Source organism: Phoxinus phoxinus, assembly GCF_949152265.1.
Source record: "Phoxinus phoxinus genome assembly, chromosome: 20".
Lineage (NCBI taxonomy): Eukaryota > Metazoa > Chordata > Actinopteri > Cypriniformes > Leuciscidae > Phoxinus > Phoxinus phoxinus.
This window is the reverse complement of record NC_136895.1, coordinates 14,543,231-14,564,379: the sequence shown is the minus strand read 5'-3', so window position 1 is coordinate 14,564,379 and position 21,149 is coordinate 14,543,231. Positions and strand designations below refer to the sequence as shown.

General features: G+C 39.1%; 1 protein-coding gene across 5 annotated transcripts in view; it reads right to left on the bottom strand.

The window, feature by feature from the left end:
- Positions 1 to 21,149, bottom strand: part of tle2b (TLE family member 2, transcriptional corepressor b) — a 41,398-nt gene that overhangs the window by 9,387 nt on the left and 10,862 nt on the right. Inside the window, exons 4-9 of one of the 5 annotated variants that reach the window (XM_079592133.1) lie at positions 12,558 to 12,602; positions 4,383 to 4,445; positions 3,726 to 3,803; positions 2,972 to 3,037; positions 2,561 to 2,735; positions 842 to 858 (exon numbers count right to left, since the gene is read on the bottom strand). In XM_079592133.1, the coding sequence (XP_079448259.1) occupies positions 842 to 858; positions 2,561 to 2,735; positions 2,972 to 3,037; positions 3,726 to 3,803; positions 4,383 to 4,445; positions 12,558 to 12,602 (444 nt within the window). Of the gene's footprint in view, positions 1 to 841; positions 859 to 2,560; positions 2,739 to 2,971; positions 3,047 to 3,725; positions 3,804 to 4,382; positions 4,446 to 12,557; positions 12,603 to 21,149 lie in introns of all 5 variants that reach the window. The other 4 variants (XM_079592134.1, XM_079592135.1, XM_079592136.1 and 1 more) reach the window with 4 other exon arrangements.

The following is a 21,149-nucleotide window of genomic DNA, read 5'->3' as shown; positions in this document are numbered from 1 at the left end:
CTCTCAAACAAACCTGTTTTCTCTAAATCTCTCTCTCTCTCTTTTCACTCCCCCTCGCTTAGACCTTTCATTGACTCCCTCATTTTCTTCCTTTATAGTCAGCAGCAAGAAATCATCTCAAAGAATTTGACTGTTATGAATCATTCTCAACACTTTTTTTTTCAAATCAAGGTCTTAAAGGGACAGTGCACCCAAAAATGAAAAATCTATCATTATTTAAATCGCCTTCATGTCGTTCCAAACACATTTGATGTTTGTTTTTCTTGGAACACACACAAAAAAACGATTTGGAAGTACTTTAAAACATCTATTTTCCATAAAATAGTAGTTTAAATGACGCGCACGCTATATTAAAAGTCACCAGGTGCCAGACTTAAATTTAAGCCATTATTCACTGAACAGTTTGCTCTCTGCAGCTCATGCAAGTCATATCGATTTGGAATGATATGAGGGTGAGAAAATTATGACCTTGCAGTCATTTTTTGGGGGAAAAATCCCTTTAAAGGAAAATCAAAACTTTTAAAGGGACAGTACACCCAAATATTAAATGCTGTGATTTTTGTACTTGGAATTTTTTATTTTTTTATTTAAATAATTTCCCACTTTTTTTTCCACAGAGAATTATGGTTTGTTATATTAAAAGAACAGAATGAACGCTTTTCCTTAGTGCTACTGGCAGCGGGCAGGAACTGTGCTTAAAGCGTCTTAGTTTAGAGAGTTCTGGTCGGATTTCATAATCCGTATTCTCTTTAAAGGACTCAAAAACGAAATAAAAACATTTATCAAAGTCAGTGGGGTGGAGGCACATATACACAAACAAACACACAAGTTTGATACTCACCCTGCTGGGCGCACCCTCTGGGAACGGAGGAGAGAGAGAGACAGAAAGAGAAGGAGGGGTTGGGGATTGACGTCAGTCTAGATAATAATAACAACAATTCCATAGCAAGCCAAGGTCATGCTGAAAAATCCAGTCAGGGTGCAATAAAAATACATCCATTGTATTGAGCTCCCTGAACAAGTCGCCCCTCTGGCCTTCAGTCTACCAGAGCACACACCCTCCTTCTCGCTAGTCCTTCGCTTTGTTTTTCTTGGGCCAATTTTTGCTCCATCACTATCTTGTAAAGATCCCTTTAAAGTCGGAGGAATCGTAAGTGCACACGGAAGGTGCCGTAATGAAAGTTTATCAACAAACTAGTTATCGGATCCAAAAAATCATATCGAAAGTTAATTGGTGTTGGTCACAAAAATTGTTCATATTTGTGAACACTGCATGCATTTTGTGCCCTATTGATGAAGAGAATGCGATAAAGCTAGCTTGAAATCCATAATCAACATAAAAATGATAAATACACAGATCCATACCTAATGCTCACAAATTAGGTTTCATTTAGTTAAGTCAGCTCAAAAAAAGCTTTATCTTTTTTTAAAAGTGAAAAAGAGAGAAACTCTTTATAATATTAATCTCTATATAATATTCATTTTATACAGAAACTTCTATATAATATTAATAATTTTAATATTATTATAATTTATATTAATAATACATTAATTATGATTTATTAATATTTATTTATGCGTTCCAATTTAAAGGGATAGTTCACCCAAAAATGAAAATTAGCCCATGATTTACTCGCCCTCAAGTCATCCTCGATGTATGTGACATTTTTCTTTCAGCCGAATACAAACGGAGTTATATCAAAAAAATGTCCTGGCTCTTCTGAGCTTTATAATGTGTATAATGTAATAGAAACAGCCATTCACTGCTATACATTATGTTTTGAAGTCTATAAAAGTGCATCTATCCATGATAAAAGTGCTCCACACGGCTCCGGGGGGTTAATAAAGGCCTTCTGAAGCAAAGCGATGTGTTTATTAAAATATTCATATTCAACACGTTACAAAGTAAAATTGTAGCTTCCGGCCATACGCAGTTTACTTACGCCTAAAGCGCAACTTACGCAACTTGTGACGTCGGAAGTAGCGTGGTGCGTCATGGCGTAGCGTAAATATCAGCAGTACGTCGCATAAGTTGTGCTTTGACTTAAGTGGAATCCGTATGTTCTTTTGGCCGGAAACTAGTTATTTTACTTTGTAAAGTTTAAAAAAATTATATTTTTCTTACACAAACGCATCGCTTCGCTTCAGAAGGCCTTTATTAACCCCCGGAGCCGTGTGGAGCACTTTTATGATGGATGGATGCACTTTTATGAACTTCAAAACAGAAACAGCCATTCACTGCCATCAGGGTGTTTATTAATATAACTCTGATTGTATTCGTCTGAAAGAAGAAAGTCATATACATCTAGGATGGCTTGAGGGTGAGTAAATCATGGGCTAATTTTCATTTTTGGGTGAACTATCCCTTTAATAAATGTATTTTAAAAAAACATTTATTTAATATATTTATTTTAAATTCAATATAAATATTCTATATTGTAAATTAAATGTAAGTATTTATATATTTTTATCTATACAATTAATTCTTTAATTTAAAGTCATGTAGTAACCCCATGCACCTGTGAGATTAAAGAGTAAGACAGGTCAGACAGACACTCACCTCGCAGGTGCTCGGGGTCCAGGTGGTTGCGGTCGTCCTTGTTGGCCAGGTGAGCGGAGACTCCCAGGGCCCCGGTGAGGGCCAGCAGCCCGGATGTGCCGCTCAGAGACAGACCTGAAGGGTGAGGAGTGAGAGGGATACCTGGAGTGTGGTGAGACAGGTGCTGGAGCTGCTGCTGCTGAGAGACAGACACACAAACAGAGAGACGGAGAGAAAAAACAGTCAGGCACACATACACTGAAAGATACATCACATGGAGATAAACTGAGATGGATGGATGGACAGATATAATCAGACAGACAGACAGACAAAGAGAAAAGATTCTGTCTGTCTATCTATCTATCTATCTATCTATCTATCTATCTATCTATCTGTCTGTATGAGAAGTCAGAAAGGTCAGAGGTCACTCACCCCTATGATGGCGTTGAGTTCTGCCATGGTGACCTGTTTGGCACGTTCCACCGCCTGAACGACCTGCTGTTGATGCTAACACACACACACACACACACACACACACACGCACAAAGATAAATGTTAAGAAAGAGACAAAATACACATTTGTTGACACAAACTCAAACACACTAAAAAAAAGTGAATTCAAGTAAACATCTCACAGCTAAACTATTTATCCTCTGTCAGTCACACACACACACACACACACACACACAGTGAAGTATTGACAGACATATCACTCTGTCCTTCCCCGTCAGCAGACACTAACTCAAGCTAATGCTAAAGGTGACCTCCTGATCAATACATGGCGGCCTGATCTTTTATTGCTCATCTGCCCAAATAAATCCGCTCATTTGAAATGAAGATCCATTCCAGGCGTTACATTCTGAACACAGGTATCCTCACATGAAAGGGAGCTGTATCAGTATGCATTATATTAAAGGTCATATTCACAAACAGACTATATGAATAATGATCGGTAAACAGATATGTTATTTACAGAAGTCTTACGTAAACTACAACAAATGAAGCGTCTGATTGGTCGAGATATCAACTGTGTGCAGGTGATGTCACTGAAACTGTCCTGAAGGATTTAATCATTTAATAGGCAAATCATCTTAATGAATCTAAATCCTCTCTCATTTTCCAGTACAGTTTTTGAACTCTAAAGGAGAGTTGCTTTCATTTCATAGTGTGCATTCATACAACCCACCGTGGACTTGAGAGGACTGCAGCTCCAAAGCTTTGAAGATAATAATGGACCTATGGCTCCACGACAACGGAACTGGAGCTTTGAGTATGATGGGACACAAAACAAACCGTTCCAGCCTTAGCCATTCGCAACAAAGTACAGCTAGAAAAGCAACAGCCGAATCTCAAGATTCTATACCCTTCATACGAACTGAAAGAAACAAGCAACATGTGACTGCACGGCGGTCCCCGAGAACTCTTCGGCTTTTGCACGGACGACTAGAATTGGATGTTTTGGCTCATTAATGTGAAGCGAGTCATTTGTTTGACTTCCGGTTCAACCAACAGCATGGGTTTGGAACGGGACTACCTGCTGGTATCACTAGAAGCAGAGCTGCTAATAAAGCAAACGGACTCGAGCTGAATTTGCAAACTGAGCTCATCAAACCATCACAGATGACTCTCTGTAACCGGACACGGCAGGAGTTTGCTGCTTCGTTAAAAAACGCAGGATATCAGCAATCCTTGTTTGGTTGGAGATGTGAGACGGGGTCGTTAAAATCTAGAAGCTGTCTGGAGGGTGAATCAGTCTGACGGGGAGAGGAAGTGTGTGTGTGTGTGTGTGCCTCTGGGAGAAGACCCCAGAACCCTGATGAGTTGTCAATCACTGTCAGCGTACCTCCTGAGAGAGGAAAGGGATGATTTGAGCACAGATAGCACTGAGTCGCTTCACGATCTCCGCCTGCAAGAGAACACACACACACACACACGCTCGATTAGGAGAGAAAACAGTGACAGTGATAAACCTGTACTACTGCACTGGGCTCTCAATTCCCAAGCACACAAATGGCTTCAGCTTAGATTATATTCATGACAATGATGTCTCAGCAACAACAGATACACAAGACGGAGAAAGAGAGTGACAGATAATAATGACGTGAAGGCAATTTAGCACTGCTGTGATGGAGGATGTAGGTAAACTGTAATTTTGTGGACATGAATGATAAAAAACGACTCCAAGCGCGCTATCAACCCAGAACACCGTAGAAATTAGTTTAAAACCACTCGTAGTAACCACCAAGAAAACAATAGCAACTAGAGCTACATGATTCATCGTTAAAAAATTGCGATCTCGGTATGAAATAGATTCACAAACAGTCTTTTCAACCACACAAAATCGTTATTTCTATGTTACAATAATACAGATTATCACAGAAGTATTGGTATAAAAGTTTATAGTTCGGATATAAACACTGATGTCTACGGTAGCGATCAAAATAGAGCAAATCACCTTTTGAAAGTAACATAGCGCTTCAAATAACGATTGTAGCGATTACATCGTTGCACCAGTAGGTGGCGACAAGTGACTGTTAAAAATGTTTATTTGTCATTGAATCATTCATTCAAGAGATTCATTCAAAAAGGCTGATTCATCCAGTAATGAAACAAGTGAAATCTTTATGAGTGAGTCATTGAATCATTCATTCAAACCGATTTAAAAAAAAAGAATTCTGATTAATTAAACATTTTAAATAGACTGAAGCAATTAACACTTTGTCAGAACCTCTAGTAAATGACATGTTATTTTGTTTTGTTGTCTGTTCAGAATCGTGATTCTCAATTTATCCAGAGTCAAGCATCTCTACAAGCAATGAGTTAAAAACCCCCCCAGAACACCCTAGCAACCACCAAAATACTCTAGCAACACCTTATCAACTGAATAGCAACGTGCTATTAACCACACAGAACACCTTAGCAATGCATTAAAAACCATTCATAACAACCTAGAAAACACATCTAGTAATTATACAGCAATCCCCAAGAACACCATAAAAACACATAACATCCTAACTACCACCAGAAAACCCTAGCAACCCACTAACACTTTAGAAACACTATAAACTGCATAGGAATACTTTATTAAATACAAATTCTATAAACCCTACAGTTATGCCCTAACAACCACCCTAGCAACATCCTAGTAACCACCCAGAACACCCTAGCAATGTGCTAACAACATTTTAAACATCATGGAAACCACCCAGATGACCCTAACAACCCCTTGTTAACTGCAAAAAATACCTAAGCAATGCACTTATAGCCACTCATAACATTCTAAAAACTACCCAAAACACCCTAGCAACCCCCTAACAATCCCACACAACATCCTAGCTACCGCTCAGAACACCGTAGGAACCACATAGCAACACCTTAGAATTAAGGCAGTGAGTTTGTAAGTGACACTTACATTTTCTATTAAAAAAAAAGTCTATTTTGTGTGTGTGCCGAGTTCTATTCGTTTATCCATTTCCCTGCTCTCTCTTTGTGTTGTGTGTGTGTGTGTGTGTGTGTGAGAGAGAGTGAGTGAGTGAGTGAGTGAGTGAGTGAGTGTGAGAGAGATAGAGAGAGAGAGAGAGAGATAGAGAGAGAGAGAGAGAGAGAGAGAGAGAGAGAGAGAGAGAGAGAGAGAGAGAGAGAGAGAGAGAGAGAGAGAGAGAGAGAGAGAGAGAGGGCTGAATAGCTTGAATAGTCTCAATCGCCCTGCAACAGAGCACACAAACACACACACACGTTTAATTATAGTCTCACTAAGAACAACAACAGACAGGCGGACAAGTGTTTCACACACGCTGCAACACAAGAACAGTTAATTACTTTCTTTCACACACACGTTCCTTTCAACACATTTTACAGGCTGCCCAGTCACCATCCACCTTCATACTCCAGTAGCTATTATCTTCTATTTACTGTTTTTCCAGTCTTTTCTGTCCTGTGATAAGGCTATCTGATTCTCTCAGATCACACACACTAATGGAGGAGTATTTGCAGTGATGGAGGCACAGAAACACAGCAGCAGACCTCTAAGTGTACTCTAATACCTACATGAGGAGCGAAGCAAATCTGTTTTGGAGCTATTTTAATCTGCACACAGTATATTAAAGGCAGCATGAAACAGAAGTTGCGAGAGGGTATACGCATGACGTCACCATTGGCTGGAGCGATTTGACAAGAAATCTGAGATATATTTTTACAGACGGCCTTAAGAACAGAGAAGCAAATTTATCGCTGCAAAGGTGGATTTGCAGTTATACTTTTGTGTTAATATGCTGAATTTTTGGGTAAAATCATACTACATTGTATTGACAATGACAACTCAATATTCAATATTTACCATCGTATATTCTGCATAATTGGATGTTTTTAAATAAACTGACTAAAACTATACAAGTTTAGAGCTGGACGATATGATGATAACATTGACATAAGTGTTCACCCGGATTTAGACCTACCTATATTGTATTTCTATAAAACGTTAACCAGCAAATTTGCTTTATGTATTTCCCCAGCGTCGAAGTCATGCACATGTAAATGTCAGGAAACAGGATTCCTGGCTGCATGTCAATATCCATGGATCACTGGATCTTTGGTAAGTTGTAAGGAACACTTATATTGAGTCCAACCTTTAATTTAAACTGAAAATCATTTGTTTTACTCACATTTTCCCCTATTAAATCCATTCATGCAGAAGGCTCTTTTGCCACTCAGTCCGGCTGAGCGGACGTCTCACGGCGGGAAAGTGACGTCAATGCATTACCCTCTATATCCGAGTAAACGGCTTCTCGAACAGGAACATTTTTTAGGCGGGACTTGTTTTTGTCCATATTGACAGATCTGTCTGTCTGTCTGTCTGTCTGTCTGTCTGTCTATCTATCTATCTATCTATCTATCTATCTATCTATCTATCTATCTATCTATCTATCTATCTATCTATCTGTCTGTCTGTCTGTCTGTCTGTCTGTCTGTCTGTCTGTCTGTCTGTCTGTCTGTCTATCTATCTATCTATCTATCTACCAGTCTGTCTGTCTGTCTGTCTGTCTGTCTGTCTGTCTGTCTGTCTGTCTGTCTGTCTGTCTGTCTGTCTATCTATCTATCTATCTATCTATCTATCTATCTATCTATCTATCTATCTATCTACCAGTCTGTCTGTCTGTCTGTCTGTCTGTCTATCTATCTATCTTTCTATCTATCTACCAGTCTGTCTATCCATCCATCCATCTTCTATCTATCTATCTACCAGTCTGTCTGTCTATCTACCTGTCTGTCTGCCTATCTATCTATCTATCTATCTATCTATCTATCTATCTATCTATCTATCTATCTATCTATCTATCTATCTATCTATCTATCTGTCTGTCTGTCTGTCTGTCTGTCTATCTATCTATCTACCAGTCTGTCTGTCTATCTACCTGTCTGTCTGTCTGTCTATCTATCTATCTGTCTGTCTACCTACCTATACATCTATCTATCTATCTGTCTGTCTGTCTATCTATCTATCTATGTCTGTCTATCTATCCATCCATCTATGTCTGTCTATCTATCGATGTCTGTCTATCTATCTATCTATCTATCTATCTATCTATCTATCTATCTATCTATCTATCTGTCTGTCTGTCTGTCTGTCTGTCTGTCTGTCTGTCTGTCTGTCTGTCTGTCTGTCTGTCTGTCTATCTACCAGTCTGTCTGTCTATCTACCTGTCTGTCTGTCTATCTATCTATCTGTCTGTCTACCTACCTATCCATCTATCTATCTATCTATCTATCTGTCTGTCTGTCTGTCTATCTATCTCTGTCTCTCTATCTGTCTATCCGTCCGTCCGTCCGTCCATCCATCCATCTCTCTATCCATCCATCCATCCATCCATCCATCTCTCTATCTCTCTCTCTCTATCTATCTACCAGTCTGTCTGTCTATCTACCTGTCTGTCTGTCTGTCTGTCTGTCTGTCTATCTATCTATCTATCTATCTATCTACCAGTCTGTCTGTCTATCTACCTGTCTGTCTATCTATCTATCTATCTATCTATCTATCTATCTACCAGTCTGTCTGTCTGTCTGTCTGTCTGTCTGTCTGTCTGTCTGTCTGTCTGTCTATCTATCTATCTATCTATCTATCTGTCTGTCTGTCTGTCTATCTATATGTCTGTCTATCCATCCATCCATCCATCCATCCATCCATCCATCTATCTATCTATGTCTGTCTGTCTGTCTGTCTGTCTGTCTATCGATGTCTCTCTATCTATCTATCTATCTATTTATCTATCTTATCTATCTGTCTGTCTATCTATCTCTGTCTCTCTATCCGTCCGTCCGTCCGTCCATCCATCCATCCATCTATAGTACCATGAATAGGATATTAACTTTTGCCTAAAATTAGGTTGTGAAATTTCATAGAATAATTATCATCTGTAAATATTATTATTACCTGGCAGAATACTTGTTACTTCTGCCACACGAGACTGCAGATAAGTGAACGGAAGCGTGTTCGGTTGTTTGCATTTTTGTTGGGACACAGTGTAGCAGGGATGCTGAACATCTGCAGATTGTGTGTGTGAGTGAAACAGAGCTCATTTGTGTATAATGAGGTTGAGGGAGCGAGTGACGTAACTGCTTTGGAATGAAACCGAGTGCGTTCGAGAAAGAGAGAGAGAGAGCAGGAGGGAAATGAAGAAACGGAGAAGGAAAACAAGACGTGCGTGCATGTTTGTGAGGAAGTCCCAGGGTGCCAACCTTTTAGCATAATGGCTTTGTCACTCGATCAAAAGGACCCGAGTAGGTGCAGATGCCCCGCTGCTTGTGTGTGTACATATATTTACCCAGAATTCACGTGAGTGTGTGAACATATCACCACATTTGCATATACTTGCTTTGTGTGTGTTGAACAGTTATTCACTTTTTACAATCCAAATGCAATAAATCATATTTTCACTTTATCACTTAAAAAACATTTACAATAAATATTACACAAAAATAGTACACTAAAGGATAGTCTATAAATTTTTCGGATAATAATTCAAATAAAGTAACTTATAAAATGTTTTTGGATGAGAGTGTGTGCATTTATATTTGTTTGAACACATGTGCAGGAATGTGTCTGCATCCCTCTTCTATGAGTGCTTTCCCCCCACACATTTAATTACCCATGAGCCTTTGCATGTGTGTAGAGTTTTGTGCATATATGTGCCTGTGTCCTCCTTTGTGTGTGTCTGATTTTCAGTGCTTTACTGCTCTCCTTTCCTCCCTCGTCGTTTCTTTTCTTCCTTTTTCCGAATGGAAGGGCCATCAATCAGAGAGAAAGAGAGGGAGAGAGAGGAGAGGAGGGAGGAGAGGGGGATATTGGCGAAGTGCCAGGGGAAGAGAGGCTGGCACACTGCCCAGAGAAAGAGAGAGAGCAAGAGAAAAAGGAGAGCGGGCGAGCAGTAGAGCGAGCCAAAACGAGAGAAGGAGAATTCAAGAGAGAACAAGCGCAGATAGAGGGAGACAGGGGGCGAAAGAGACACAGCGACTGAAAAAGAGAGAGAGCGCAGTGTGACAGATGAGGAGAGGAGAAAATGAGGGCTTTATTGAATACCTCAGTGCCTGTGACCACAATCAGTGATTAGAGCCTCATTGCTTAATATTTGCCTTTAAATGTTTGAAGAGAAAGAGAGAGAGAGAGAGTATGAGAGAGAGAGAGAAGGAGAGATTGGCTCCATTAGACATAAAAGCGGCAAACCTGCATCCGGGGGCATCACTTTAAAGGAGTGTGTGTGGCTTTATATTGCCACTTTTTATGGTTCTGCTGTTTTTTTCCCCTCTCCATTTTGTCCACTATTTCATCTCTTGCTCTCTCTTTTTCAGACACACACACCTCACTGCATAGGCTCCCTGAACGGATGGACGGACGGACGGATGGAGCATTTGTTCAGGGATTCAGTGAACACATGTATTCAGATATGAACTATTGAGATGCCAATCATGTGCAAACATCAGAGCACAGCTCTCTAGCAGCTTTCATTGGTCAAGGTCCGCCCCGTTGTTTCCAGGCGGACCGTTAAAGAACGCAACACACACGCGTCTCCAGGACATCCTGTATAATTCAACCAATCAGATGACGACTTCGAAACTCCTGAAGTGTTTCGGGATAAGTGTGCCATATGCATCAGATGTTCAGCCGACGGTCCGTAAGCGTGACATCTGAGGCTGAGACTAACTACAATCAAACAAGGATTAGAGAAGGGGCGGAGACAGAGAGATGTGGAATCCTATTAGGAGGCAAATCAGTTTGTTGAATATGAAAGCATTAGGACTGAAGCTCCGCCCACTGACACACAATCACATGACCCGCCACAAAACAGCCCCTTAAAAAAACTTGGTTGGTTGCTTCACATTTCAATCAGACGGTCTCATCCTGTCTAAGTGGGTGATTCTTAACAAAACTTTATGCTGATACTCAAAGGTTTTTCTCTCTTCGTTTTCTCTTTCTTGTCTTCCTCCATCACTCTCCATTCATCTGTGCCGGCTCACACAGAGAGAGTGTATGATTACCCTCTTTCTCACACATCTCTGAGGCTGGGAAAGACTGATTTTGTGAAATCAGTCAAAGGAAAGGAAAGAGAGACACACACAGCACTGTCTATTCTTACAGCAGACACTAACACTAAAAGCTGTTGATGAAGTGTGGCATGTTCACAGACTGTGCAAAGCCCGTTCATGGATCTTATGATGCATTTTGTCGACAGAAATGGAAAGGGATTGATCGCCTGCTCCAATCTGATTGGCTGGCTTAAAATAAAATAAATAGTTTTCATTTTTTATTTATATAATAATTATACTTTTAAAATGTAAACATGCTCCATGCTTTTAACAGTCCTTCATAAAGCATGCATGTACGAATGGTTATGAATGTGTGTGTGTGTGTGTGTGATTATGAAGTATCATGGAGGATTATTCTCTTAAACCCCATTAAAACCATTTTATTGTGCAAACGTGGGAATTCACTGAGCATGAATTGCGCCCACTGATAGTTTGGTTTATTTGCACTCACATGTTTATGTGGTTTCAGTAACTGATTCATGAAAGGAGTTATGCAAATCAGGTAGCATATTGAACATGATGTGAACAGTCAAGTTCCTCGTTTTAGAAGCTGGCATGCTCAGTTCCAAAAAGCATTGTTATATGTTACAAGGGTAAACGTTCACTTGAAATCAGACGTTTTTAAACCAGATCCAAACCACATCCACGTGTTACAAGTGTAAACGGTCTGATCACATGAAATCAGATGTTTATAAACCAGATCCAAACCACATCCATAAATGTTACAAGTGTAAATGGTCAGATCACATGAAATCAGATGTTTTTAAACCAGATCCAAACCACATCCATATGTTACAAGTGTAAACGGTCAGATCACATGAAATCAGATGTTCATAAACCGGATCAAAACCACATCCATGTATGTTACAAGTGTAAACGGTCTGATCACATGAAATCAGATGTTTATAAACCAGATCCAAACCACATCCACGTGTTACAAGTGTAAACGGTCTGATCACATGAAATCAGACGTTTATAAACCGGATCAAAACCACATCCATATATGTTACAAGTGTAAACGGTCAGATCACATTAAATCAGATGTTTATAAACCAGATCCAAACCACATCCATATTTGTTACAAGTGTAAACGGTCAGATCACATGAAATCACGTTTATAAACTGGATCCAAAATATCCATTTGTATTTCAAGTGTAAAGGTCAGATCACATGAAATTAGGCTATTACAAACCGGATTGAAACCACATCTATATTTAGTGTAAACAGTAAGATCAGAATCATTAAGGACACGACGCAAGCTTAATGTGATAATGTGTAATATTGTGCATGGCTGCAAACCTATAAAAAGCCTGTCCTAATCTGACTTAAAAACAAACTTAGATCAGTGTGACGTGTGAACAGAGAATAAAATGCTGTTTTCGAGTCCTAAAATACCACAGGCAAAACGGTTTAGTGAATTTGCCCCACAGGTTTATCTTACCTGTTTGTGCATCTCAATGTTGAGCCCGTAGGACATCTCGTAGTACTGTGGGAACACAAACGTGAAAGCATCAATCTGATGAATTAAACAGCAGTGAATCATCATCAATCAAATTAAAACCTCAGCGGCCTGACAGACACTAACGACGCGCTGAAACTACAGTAAGACGAAGAGATTTTGAGCGTTCAGCGTGACTCTTTCAGCAGGGAGATGAGCAGCAATGCCAATGATGAAGATGAAACCTGACACAACTGCTCGCTTTTTCAGTGTCTCTCTCAGTCTGTCACGCTCACACACTCGATAACCGCTCTGTGAGTAGCTCGATTTGAAAAGATCCCTTTTCCTCTTCTCTCCCCTTATCTCTGTCTTTTCCGATCGGCTCCCTCGTTACCGACCTTCCTTTCTAATCCTCCTCTCTCCTGCCCTTCTCCTCTATTATTCTGTAAACTCCATTTCCTATCCGTGATGTGTGCCTGACCTCCTCTCTTCTATCAAACCTCTGAGGTTTAATCTCAGGATTAAAGTCTCATCATATCTAATGACAGCGCCTGGAAACCCCAAAGGTGTCGATATGAGGTTAACAAGCGGTAAAATATTTCAAAGTTTAGACACACCTACCTATTCATTCTTTTATTAGTGCTTGCGAAGTATCTATATTAATATACCTGGTTCTTCTATGGGCATGAATGAATTGTGTGGCTATGGAGATGTATAGTTTTTAATCCTAAAACCCAGAAGAGTATTAGCATTGACCAACCTGTAGGAATTTCCAATGTGTTCATAAAATGGCAATTTTTAATTTACAAGTAATATAAATTGAGTAAAAAAAAAATTTGTATATATATATATAATAACATTTTTGTTTTGCAAAGAAAGTCATGCATTGAAACAATTTTGTCTACAAAACTCATTTCAAGCCTCTATATAAACCTTTAAACCAAAAGGATTTTAAGACCATGAAACGATAAATCCAGTCAAGTATGTCCAAACTTTTGACTGGCAGTTTAAATACAAGTCTATAAAATGAAGCATTTTAGACACATGTAGCGCTGTATTTAAATTTATTGCATTTCCAGTATTGATCGCTCCGGTGGGTGATGGATTTTGGATAAAGCGTGACAAAACAGCAGAACTATTTCCCCATCTATCTGGTCTGCTGGCACACACACACACACAAATATAAATCACGTTCGCTGGTTCTGCATGCTGATAGTGCAGCAGGGCCGCTGGAAACAGTTCCGCTTTAAAAAGCTCTGCGGCGGCCCAGAAGGCCATTCAGCGGCGCTCGTATTACCTCCGCTACGGCCAAAAAAGGTCTCTGCATCATTCCACACCAACATTAGTTCTCAGCATGTTTTGATGTAGAATCAATCCAGGGAGAAACCGCTGAGCGACAATTCAAATTCCCACTAAAATGGGCGATATATCAGTCAATTAATCGACCTGGCTGACATATCGGTACCAACTGAATGGAAATGTCTACATTAAAGCCGGGCTCAGACTACAGGAGTTTATAAATCTTAACCGATTGTGAAATCTGGTTGAATTATGCACATAAGTAGAGTCTACACAGATTTTCTTCTTTTTAATCTCAAACCTGCACACACACTACAAGATTTGAAAAACCGCTGCGCATCACACACTACAAGATATTCTTAGGCCGTGTGTCCACCAAAGCGTTTTTAGCCAGCTGAAAACGCTAGGCGCTCTGTTGAAAACACCTAGCTGTGGGCGCTTGAGAGCGTTTTGGCAGCGCAGCGTTTTTTCAGCTGAGACGCTTCGTTGCTATGATACAGAATATTTGCGCCACAGTTTTTGTTCGGTTAGCTCTTCTTGGTTTATGACGTTGTACAGAAAGAATGTTGTGACAGTTGGTCGGTGTGGTATTAGTCCCGCCTCTCCTCCACTGTGATTGGTCGGTTGGGTAAAAAGTGACAGTTATGAGCGCTGCGATTTACCCAAAGTTGAACATTCTTCAACTCTTGGCGACCTGTAAAAAACGCTAAGCGATTCAGCGTGAAAAAAAAAACCACTCAGCGCCTCGTTACGCTCATGGCGTTTTAAAAACGCGGCGCTCCCATTGAAAACAATTGAAAATACACGCCAACCGCGTGAAACAAACGCTTTGGTGGAGACACGGCCTTAAAGTCCCCCTGTAGTCAATCATTTTATCACTTAAATATCACTAAAATTACATATATTCAAGCTATTGAAAAAAAAATGTAATTAAAGACTTTTAAATAACTACACCTTTGCCTTATTTAGAATATGCGGTTCTATGAATATGCAAACTAGCCCCGCCTCCACTCACTCACACCAGCTCAGAGATCCACTCGTTGCCGATCACACGTTGACCTGATTGGTTACAAGGTAGTTTGTGACGACAGAAACACCAGCGATTTCAAACCGGGTTTTTGAGATCGTCTTATGTCGACTTGCACATGGTTTGTCTTAAAGCATATTAAAAACACCACAGACATATAAACAACATTAAAATCTTGATTTTGACCACAGGGGGATTATCATGCCAGATTTAGTATCTCAGAGATACTGACAACTTTCTAGAACACATCATGGCCTTGAGTTATGTACAGTCAAGCATGAGTCAGATGGAGTTGTGGACAAGTGATCTATTACCTCGACCTACACACAGTCCAGTAAATAAAACGTTTAATGAAGCTGAAATAGTCAGCGTGTTGTGTCTGCTGTCTCCCTAGAGGAAATGTTGAATGACAGTGTGCCAGACGGGCGATGGGACACCTGCAGCTCTTTTTCTCTTCAAAGCGGTTTAGTCTTTTATGTTCAGCTTTATTAAGCAACTTTCAGTTTCCTCAGTTACAATATTAGAGATAAAAGATAGTCCGATGACCCGGGGTCAGGTGTAAGAGAGTTTGGGACCAGCTGACGGGCCTCTACCATGACCCAACAAGACATTGGTCATTTGTTGTGCTCATGGGGACACAAGTTCTAGTCCAGGGTGATATCCCTCTCTTTTCCGGTTCTTTCCTGTCAGTTCTCAATTATCTGCAAACAGCACTTTGTACTGCCACACTCTCTGTACATTTGACTATTTATTCATGTCTCAGTTCTATACAGTCTTTGCACTCCCTCAGGTTGAGCCATTTTCTATTAGTATTTCAATGTTTATCCTTTATATAGTATGTTTTGCACAGTCTATGGAGCGGACCAGATTTCACTGCAGGTTATATTCTGTATATAAAAGTGTCTAATGAATCTAATGTATAACTTCAAATAGTATTATGTTCCTAAAACATTTTTTTTATATATTTTTTGTGTGGTGGAGCCAATGAAAATATTGTCAGGATATGAACAAATGAGAATTATTAGCAAAAAAGAAAAAAAAGTGTGTGTTGCAGATGCAGTGGTTTACATTGCATGCTTGTGTATTTAAGCTCATATCTGAGGTGTCCGTGACATGATGTTGTTTTTTGTGATTGTGTTGTTATTCTGGATATCAGTGGGATTTTGTTACGCTTTTGGCTCGTAATGGCTTAATATTCTCGCGTTCCCTCGCCGTGTCTCATTGTTATATAAGCTCTCTCATGTTATGTGCATTCTCATTCTACACCGTGAGTGTGTATGTGTGTAATCCCCCCGAGTCTACGAATGTATGTGTGTGTGTGTGTTGTCTGGAGCAGATTGCGCACGGCATGTGGCGGATGTAGCGGGGCTCAGTGCGGCGGAGGTTCAACAAAGCCTCTCCTCCTGCCGCAGCCGTGGTGTGTGTGCGTGTGTGTTTCTCTTTGCAATGCATGCGTGTGTATTAGTCTTCGGCGGTCTAACGAGAGGCAAAATGTACTGTGGGTGTCCCTTGGTTCAACCCGGCAGCTGTTTGCCATCCGTCGCTCGTACACATATCCTGCTGTGTCGCTGGACACTCGGCTCTTGCTGAAATCTCTGTAGATGTGTGTGTGTGTGAGACAGTCCACTCCTGTACTGCATGCAGCTGTGATCTTCTAAGCTCAGACACATTGATTGGCTCATCCTGATCCAGTAACACTAGACAGGCAACATTGATGAGATGTAATTTCCATTGGGTTATACTCTCAGGATCATCGCATCAGCCATGACCCCATTTACACCAAACAGCCCAATTTGAATTGACTGATATAAAAATAGCCACCCTCTAAGCTCCAAAAAAGGAAATACTAAATGTATACTAAATATATTTGCACTTCTAGAAAGAAAGAGTTTACGAGGAAAAACTTTTAAGAAAATTATTTTTTTTAGGTTTAGATTACGTTTACATGACAACGATGTAAGAAAAACGGAAACGTTTTTCATTTGTGTTTGTGAAAAGTTTCGCGTACAGACGTCAACTTCGTCAAAATGATCCTCGTTCACAATGATCCATGAAAACGACTAAAAACGCTGTATCATTTATGCCAGGCCAGTAGATGGCGATGTCACTTTGTAAAGAAACACTACATGCCTGTAGACTGAACACATAATACACATGCATGACGTCACCATTTTCACAAATTCCCATTTTAGTCGTTTACACGGAGACGTTACGTTTTCAAAAGTTTGCATTTTCAGGCCCCCAAAACACTGTTGTTGTGTAAATAATAATCTGAAAGTAAACTAAAGACATATAATGTCTTTTGATTACTCAAAATACACAGATTTATTTTGATGTTAATAGTGTTGCTATAGAAACACATAATTCAGATTCTGAGAACGGTAATTACGGTAAATACGACATCGGGTGAATTCAAGATGTAAATGCTGAGCATTCCACCTGTGAAGGTAAATGGGAGATTTTAAGACAGTAATCTTAAAGGAATAGTTCAACCAAAAAGAAAATTATGTCACATGTCACTCCAAACTTGTATGACTTTCTTTCTTAGAAGAACACAAATTAAGAAATGTTGAAGAAATCTTTTGTCTATACAATGAAATTAAATGGGGTCCAAAACAATATTGATTGGACCCCATTGACTTTGTGTTGACACTTTTTTCCCCCCGCGAAATATCTTTTTTGGTGTTTCACAGAAGAGAGAAAGTCATACAGGTTTTGAACGACATGAAGGTGAGTAAATGATGACAGAACCATGATAAGTTGTGTATTAAGAAATTCATCGTCTTCTTAAAGCCAAGACGTTATTTAAATTAGCCACAGAAAAAGCTGTACCATAAATTATTTCATTATACTTCCTTTTTTTCCCCAGAACATAAAGTGACATTATATGAAAGCCACGAACGTCGTAAGTGACAGTGCTGTTGGCGGCTGTTCTTGAATCCGAGACTGAATTATGAGTTACCTGGCAAGTTTCCTGACAGACGGAGGAAAATTGTGAGTGCGTTATCAGCCACACAAAACCAGAGCCGTGATTCATAGAATGCCAATTCATATCAGAGCAATTATAGATTAAGCAAATTGCAGAAAGCCATTTGATTAAATTGAATTTCAAATTGAATAAAACCTTGAATAATTAGATAAGTATGGAGGAGTATGGCAAATTTCTGAAAAGGAACACTATTAACTGAAATGCAAACAAATATTAATGTGTACAGCAACACTATAACAGTAATATCTCCCATTTGCTCACATATATGCATATAATCTCTCAATTATTTCAGTTTAAATGGAGACTTTCTCCAGTTCCTAAGATTTTTCCTGAAAAAAAGATCCTAGTAATCTAGAAGAGTTAGAAGAGATCGAGAACCACGGCTGTTATGTCATCGGTACGGTTCCAATTCATAGTTCACATTTAGCCAAGTACAGTTCTAATCCCCGGATGTGTTCTGGCTCCGCCCCTTTTAACGAGGATGCATCAAGAGGTGACTTGTGGATCATGAGACAGCCAGGTATCCCAGAATGCATCTCGCACCAACTAGCAAGCGTCAATGGCAGAGGAGAAAACCTGCATACTCCTGCTATAGTTTCACGAAATGTAGTTGTAAGAGTTTTCAGGTGAGAATGTAGTTGTTTAAAGCTCAAATGTGGTTTATTAATAAAGTTTTTAATAAAGAAATTTTTCTCCGACATTCAGCCTTACCTCGGCAAGTCATAAGTTACCTCGACATTTGCCGCTGGCTCTGATGTCTCTATAATGGTTAAATATGAGATAATTCATCTTGTGTATATCTTAGGGCAATATTTGGTCTCGTGAATCTATTATTTGTTCCCGGGCATATCGTTTTGGCTGAGGGCAAAGTTAAATTTCATAATTTTACATATTTTAATACTGTTGTGACTAGAGCGCTGAATTTCTATGTTCGGCTGAATTGTTTGCCGGTCTTTATTTCCTATTGTATAAGCTTCATATTTATACTTTTATAATGGTTATTATTATTGCTCATTAAATCTGACATTTAACAAAAAGAGACTGGGTTGTGTTTTAGGTTTTATTCTTTTTATATATATTTTGTGTTTTATTTTATATTCTTGGTATTCAGAAACGCTTCATAAAAGTGCAGTGGAATGCAAAAATGCATTCTATGTGAACAACCGCTTAAGGTACCTACCACGTTGGAGAGTCAACTATATATTTATATATACTGTAATTTATGGTTATCATATATACTGTAATTTATGGTTATCATATATACTGTAATTTATGGTTATCATATATACTGTAATTTATGGTTATCATATATACTGTAATTTATGGTTATCATATATACTGTAATTTATGGTTATCATATATACTGTAATTTTATGGTTATCATCATACAGGTATATCGCAACCCCCCTAATCTCAACAATGTGCTCAGATTTGCCAAGATACCAAAGTCAAATTAGACATAAAATACCTCAAAAGATCTCAAACATTTCTCATCGTGGCTAGACGGGAATATTTTAAGCCTTAATAGTTAAAAGTGAAAGTTAAACTGAAAGTAAATTAAGATGTTTTGGCAAAATTATTATTATTTTTTTTAAATAGCTTTGAAAATAATTTTTGCAATTAGATTTGGTGCCGCTAATGGAGCAGAAATTGCACACCGTAGCTTTAAATGAGAGTTAAAGTCAAACTGAAAGTAAATGTATCGCACTGCTACTGCTGTTTGCTTAACAATTAGATTTGTTTGGTTTGGAAATATCAGTTATTTTCCATCATACATCAAACAAGCATCAAAATCTCTCAAAACAGGAGCAATCCATTAGTATCATTTTTTTTGTTTATTTGTTTAAACCCTCTGCACTCTTTAGTTCCCTCTCTCTCTCATTCTCACACACATGGCAGCACTCAAATGTTTAGCTCACAAAGAAGTAATCGTTTTCAAATGTGTCTTATCCTTTCTGCCTTCCTGGTTTTGCCCTTCTCTCCCCTTCTCTCCCCTTCTCTTTCTCCTGTTTTTCTTTCTCTGCCCTCATCTTTTCTTCGTCTTACTGTCTCCCGCTGCGTCTTTATACTGTCTCTCTCACTCTGTCAGTTCTTCTCCTCTTCATCTTCTCTATCAGCCTTTATCTTCCCCTCCTCTTTCTTATTTTTTTACTGCTGTGTTTCAATCACCGCTCTCTCTCGCTCACTCACTCTTTTACTCTCCTCGTTCGTCTTTGCCGCTGATCTCTCCTTATGTTCTCTCTCTCTGGCGCGAGGGCAATCTGTGACAGTAATGTTCGGAGGCGAGCAGAGAGCATCAGACGGATGAGTCGAGGCGGGGGTGTTACTGCAAAAGCAGCGCATTAGCCCCCTCGTTCGCTCCATCTTTCTATCCTCGGCCGCCCCGGGGTCTGGATTACACATAACGGCCACAGAGTGACCATGTAGACGGTCGCTCATTAAAGGCTAGATCATGATGGCCCATCAGCAGACGCACACAAATACTGCAATTCACAATCTGACACTGATTTCCTGAAGCGAATTCGTACCTCGGTCTTCCACATATATTAAGACAAAAGTCACAACTTCAACAAGCTTTTTTAAACCATAGCCTTGTTATCTATATTGAAAATTAATATTTAGACCTATCTATATTATTAACCCTCATCCTTCCCTCGGGTCATTTTGACCCCAAACTCATTTTTTTTAAAATTGAGTATTGATCAGAGGGGTCCAAGACCCTTGGGCTTTTGTTGCACTTGAATTTTTTCATTAATTTGTGTGTGTATTTGTGCTTCAAGGAGTTTTGTGGTAAAAAAAAAAGAAAAAAGAAAAAAGTACCAAATCCTCCCTTTGTCAATTTGACCCTCTTAGGGATGAATGGAATGCAAGGAATGCTTCAGTACACATAGAAAAACCTAAAAAAACAAAAACTTTACCAAAAAACTATTTTATAATGTCTACATGTGTATCTGAATGCATACTGATGTGAGGAATGTGCTTAAATTACTATTTATTTATTATTTATTGATCAAATCTAGTCATTTAAAGGTAAATTAATACTAATTAAAATAGAAAAAAATATGATCAAAATTAAATAAAATGTAAGTATAATTTTAGGGCTTCGGGTCATTTTGACCCACGAGGGAAAGATGTGTTACAAAGTGCGAAGTAAGTGGTCATGACAAATCAAAATTGCCTTGATATTTTCACATATAAGAGGTCTTTGTACCATTAAAACATCCTGCGATTCTCATAGCCTAAAACATCTTCCTCATTATAAACAAATCATTTATTTAAT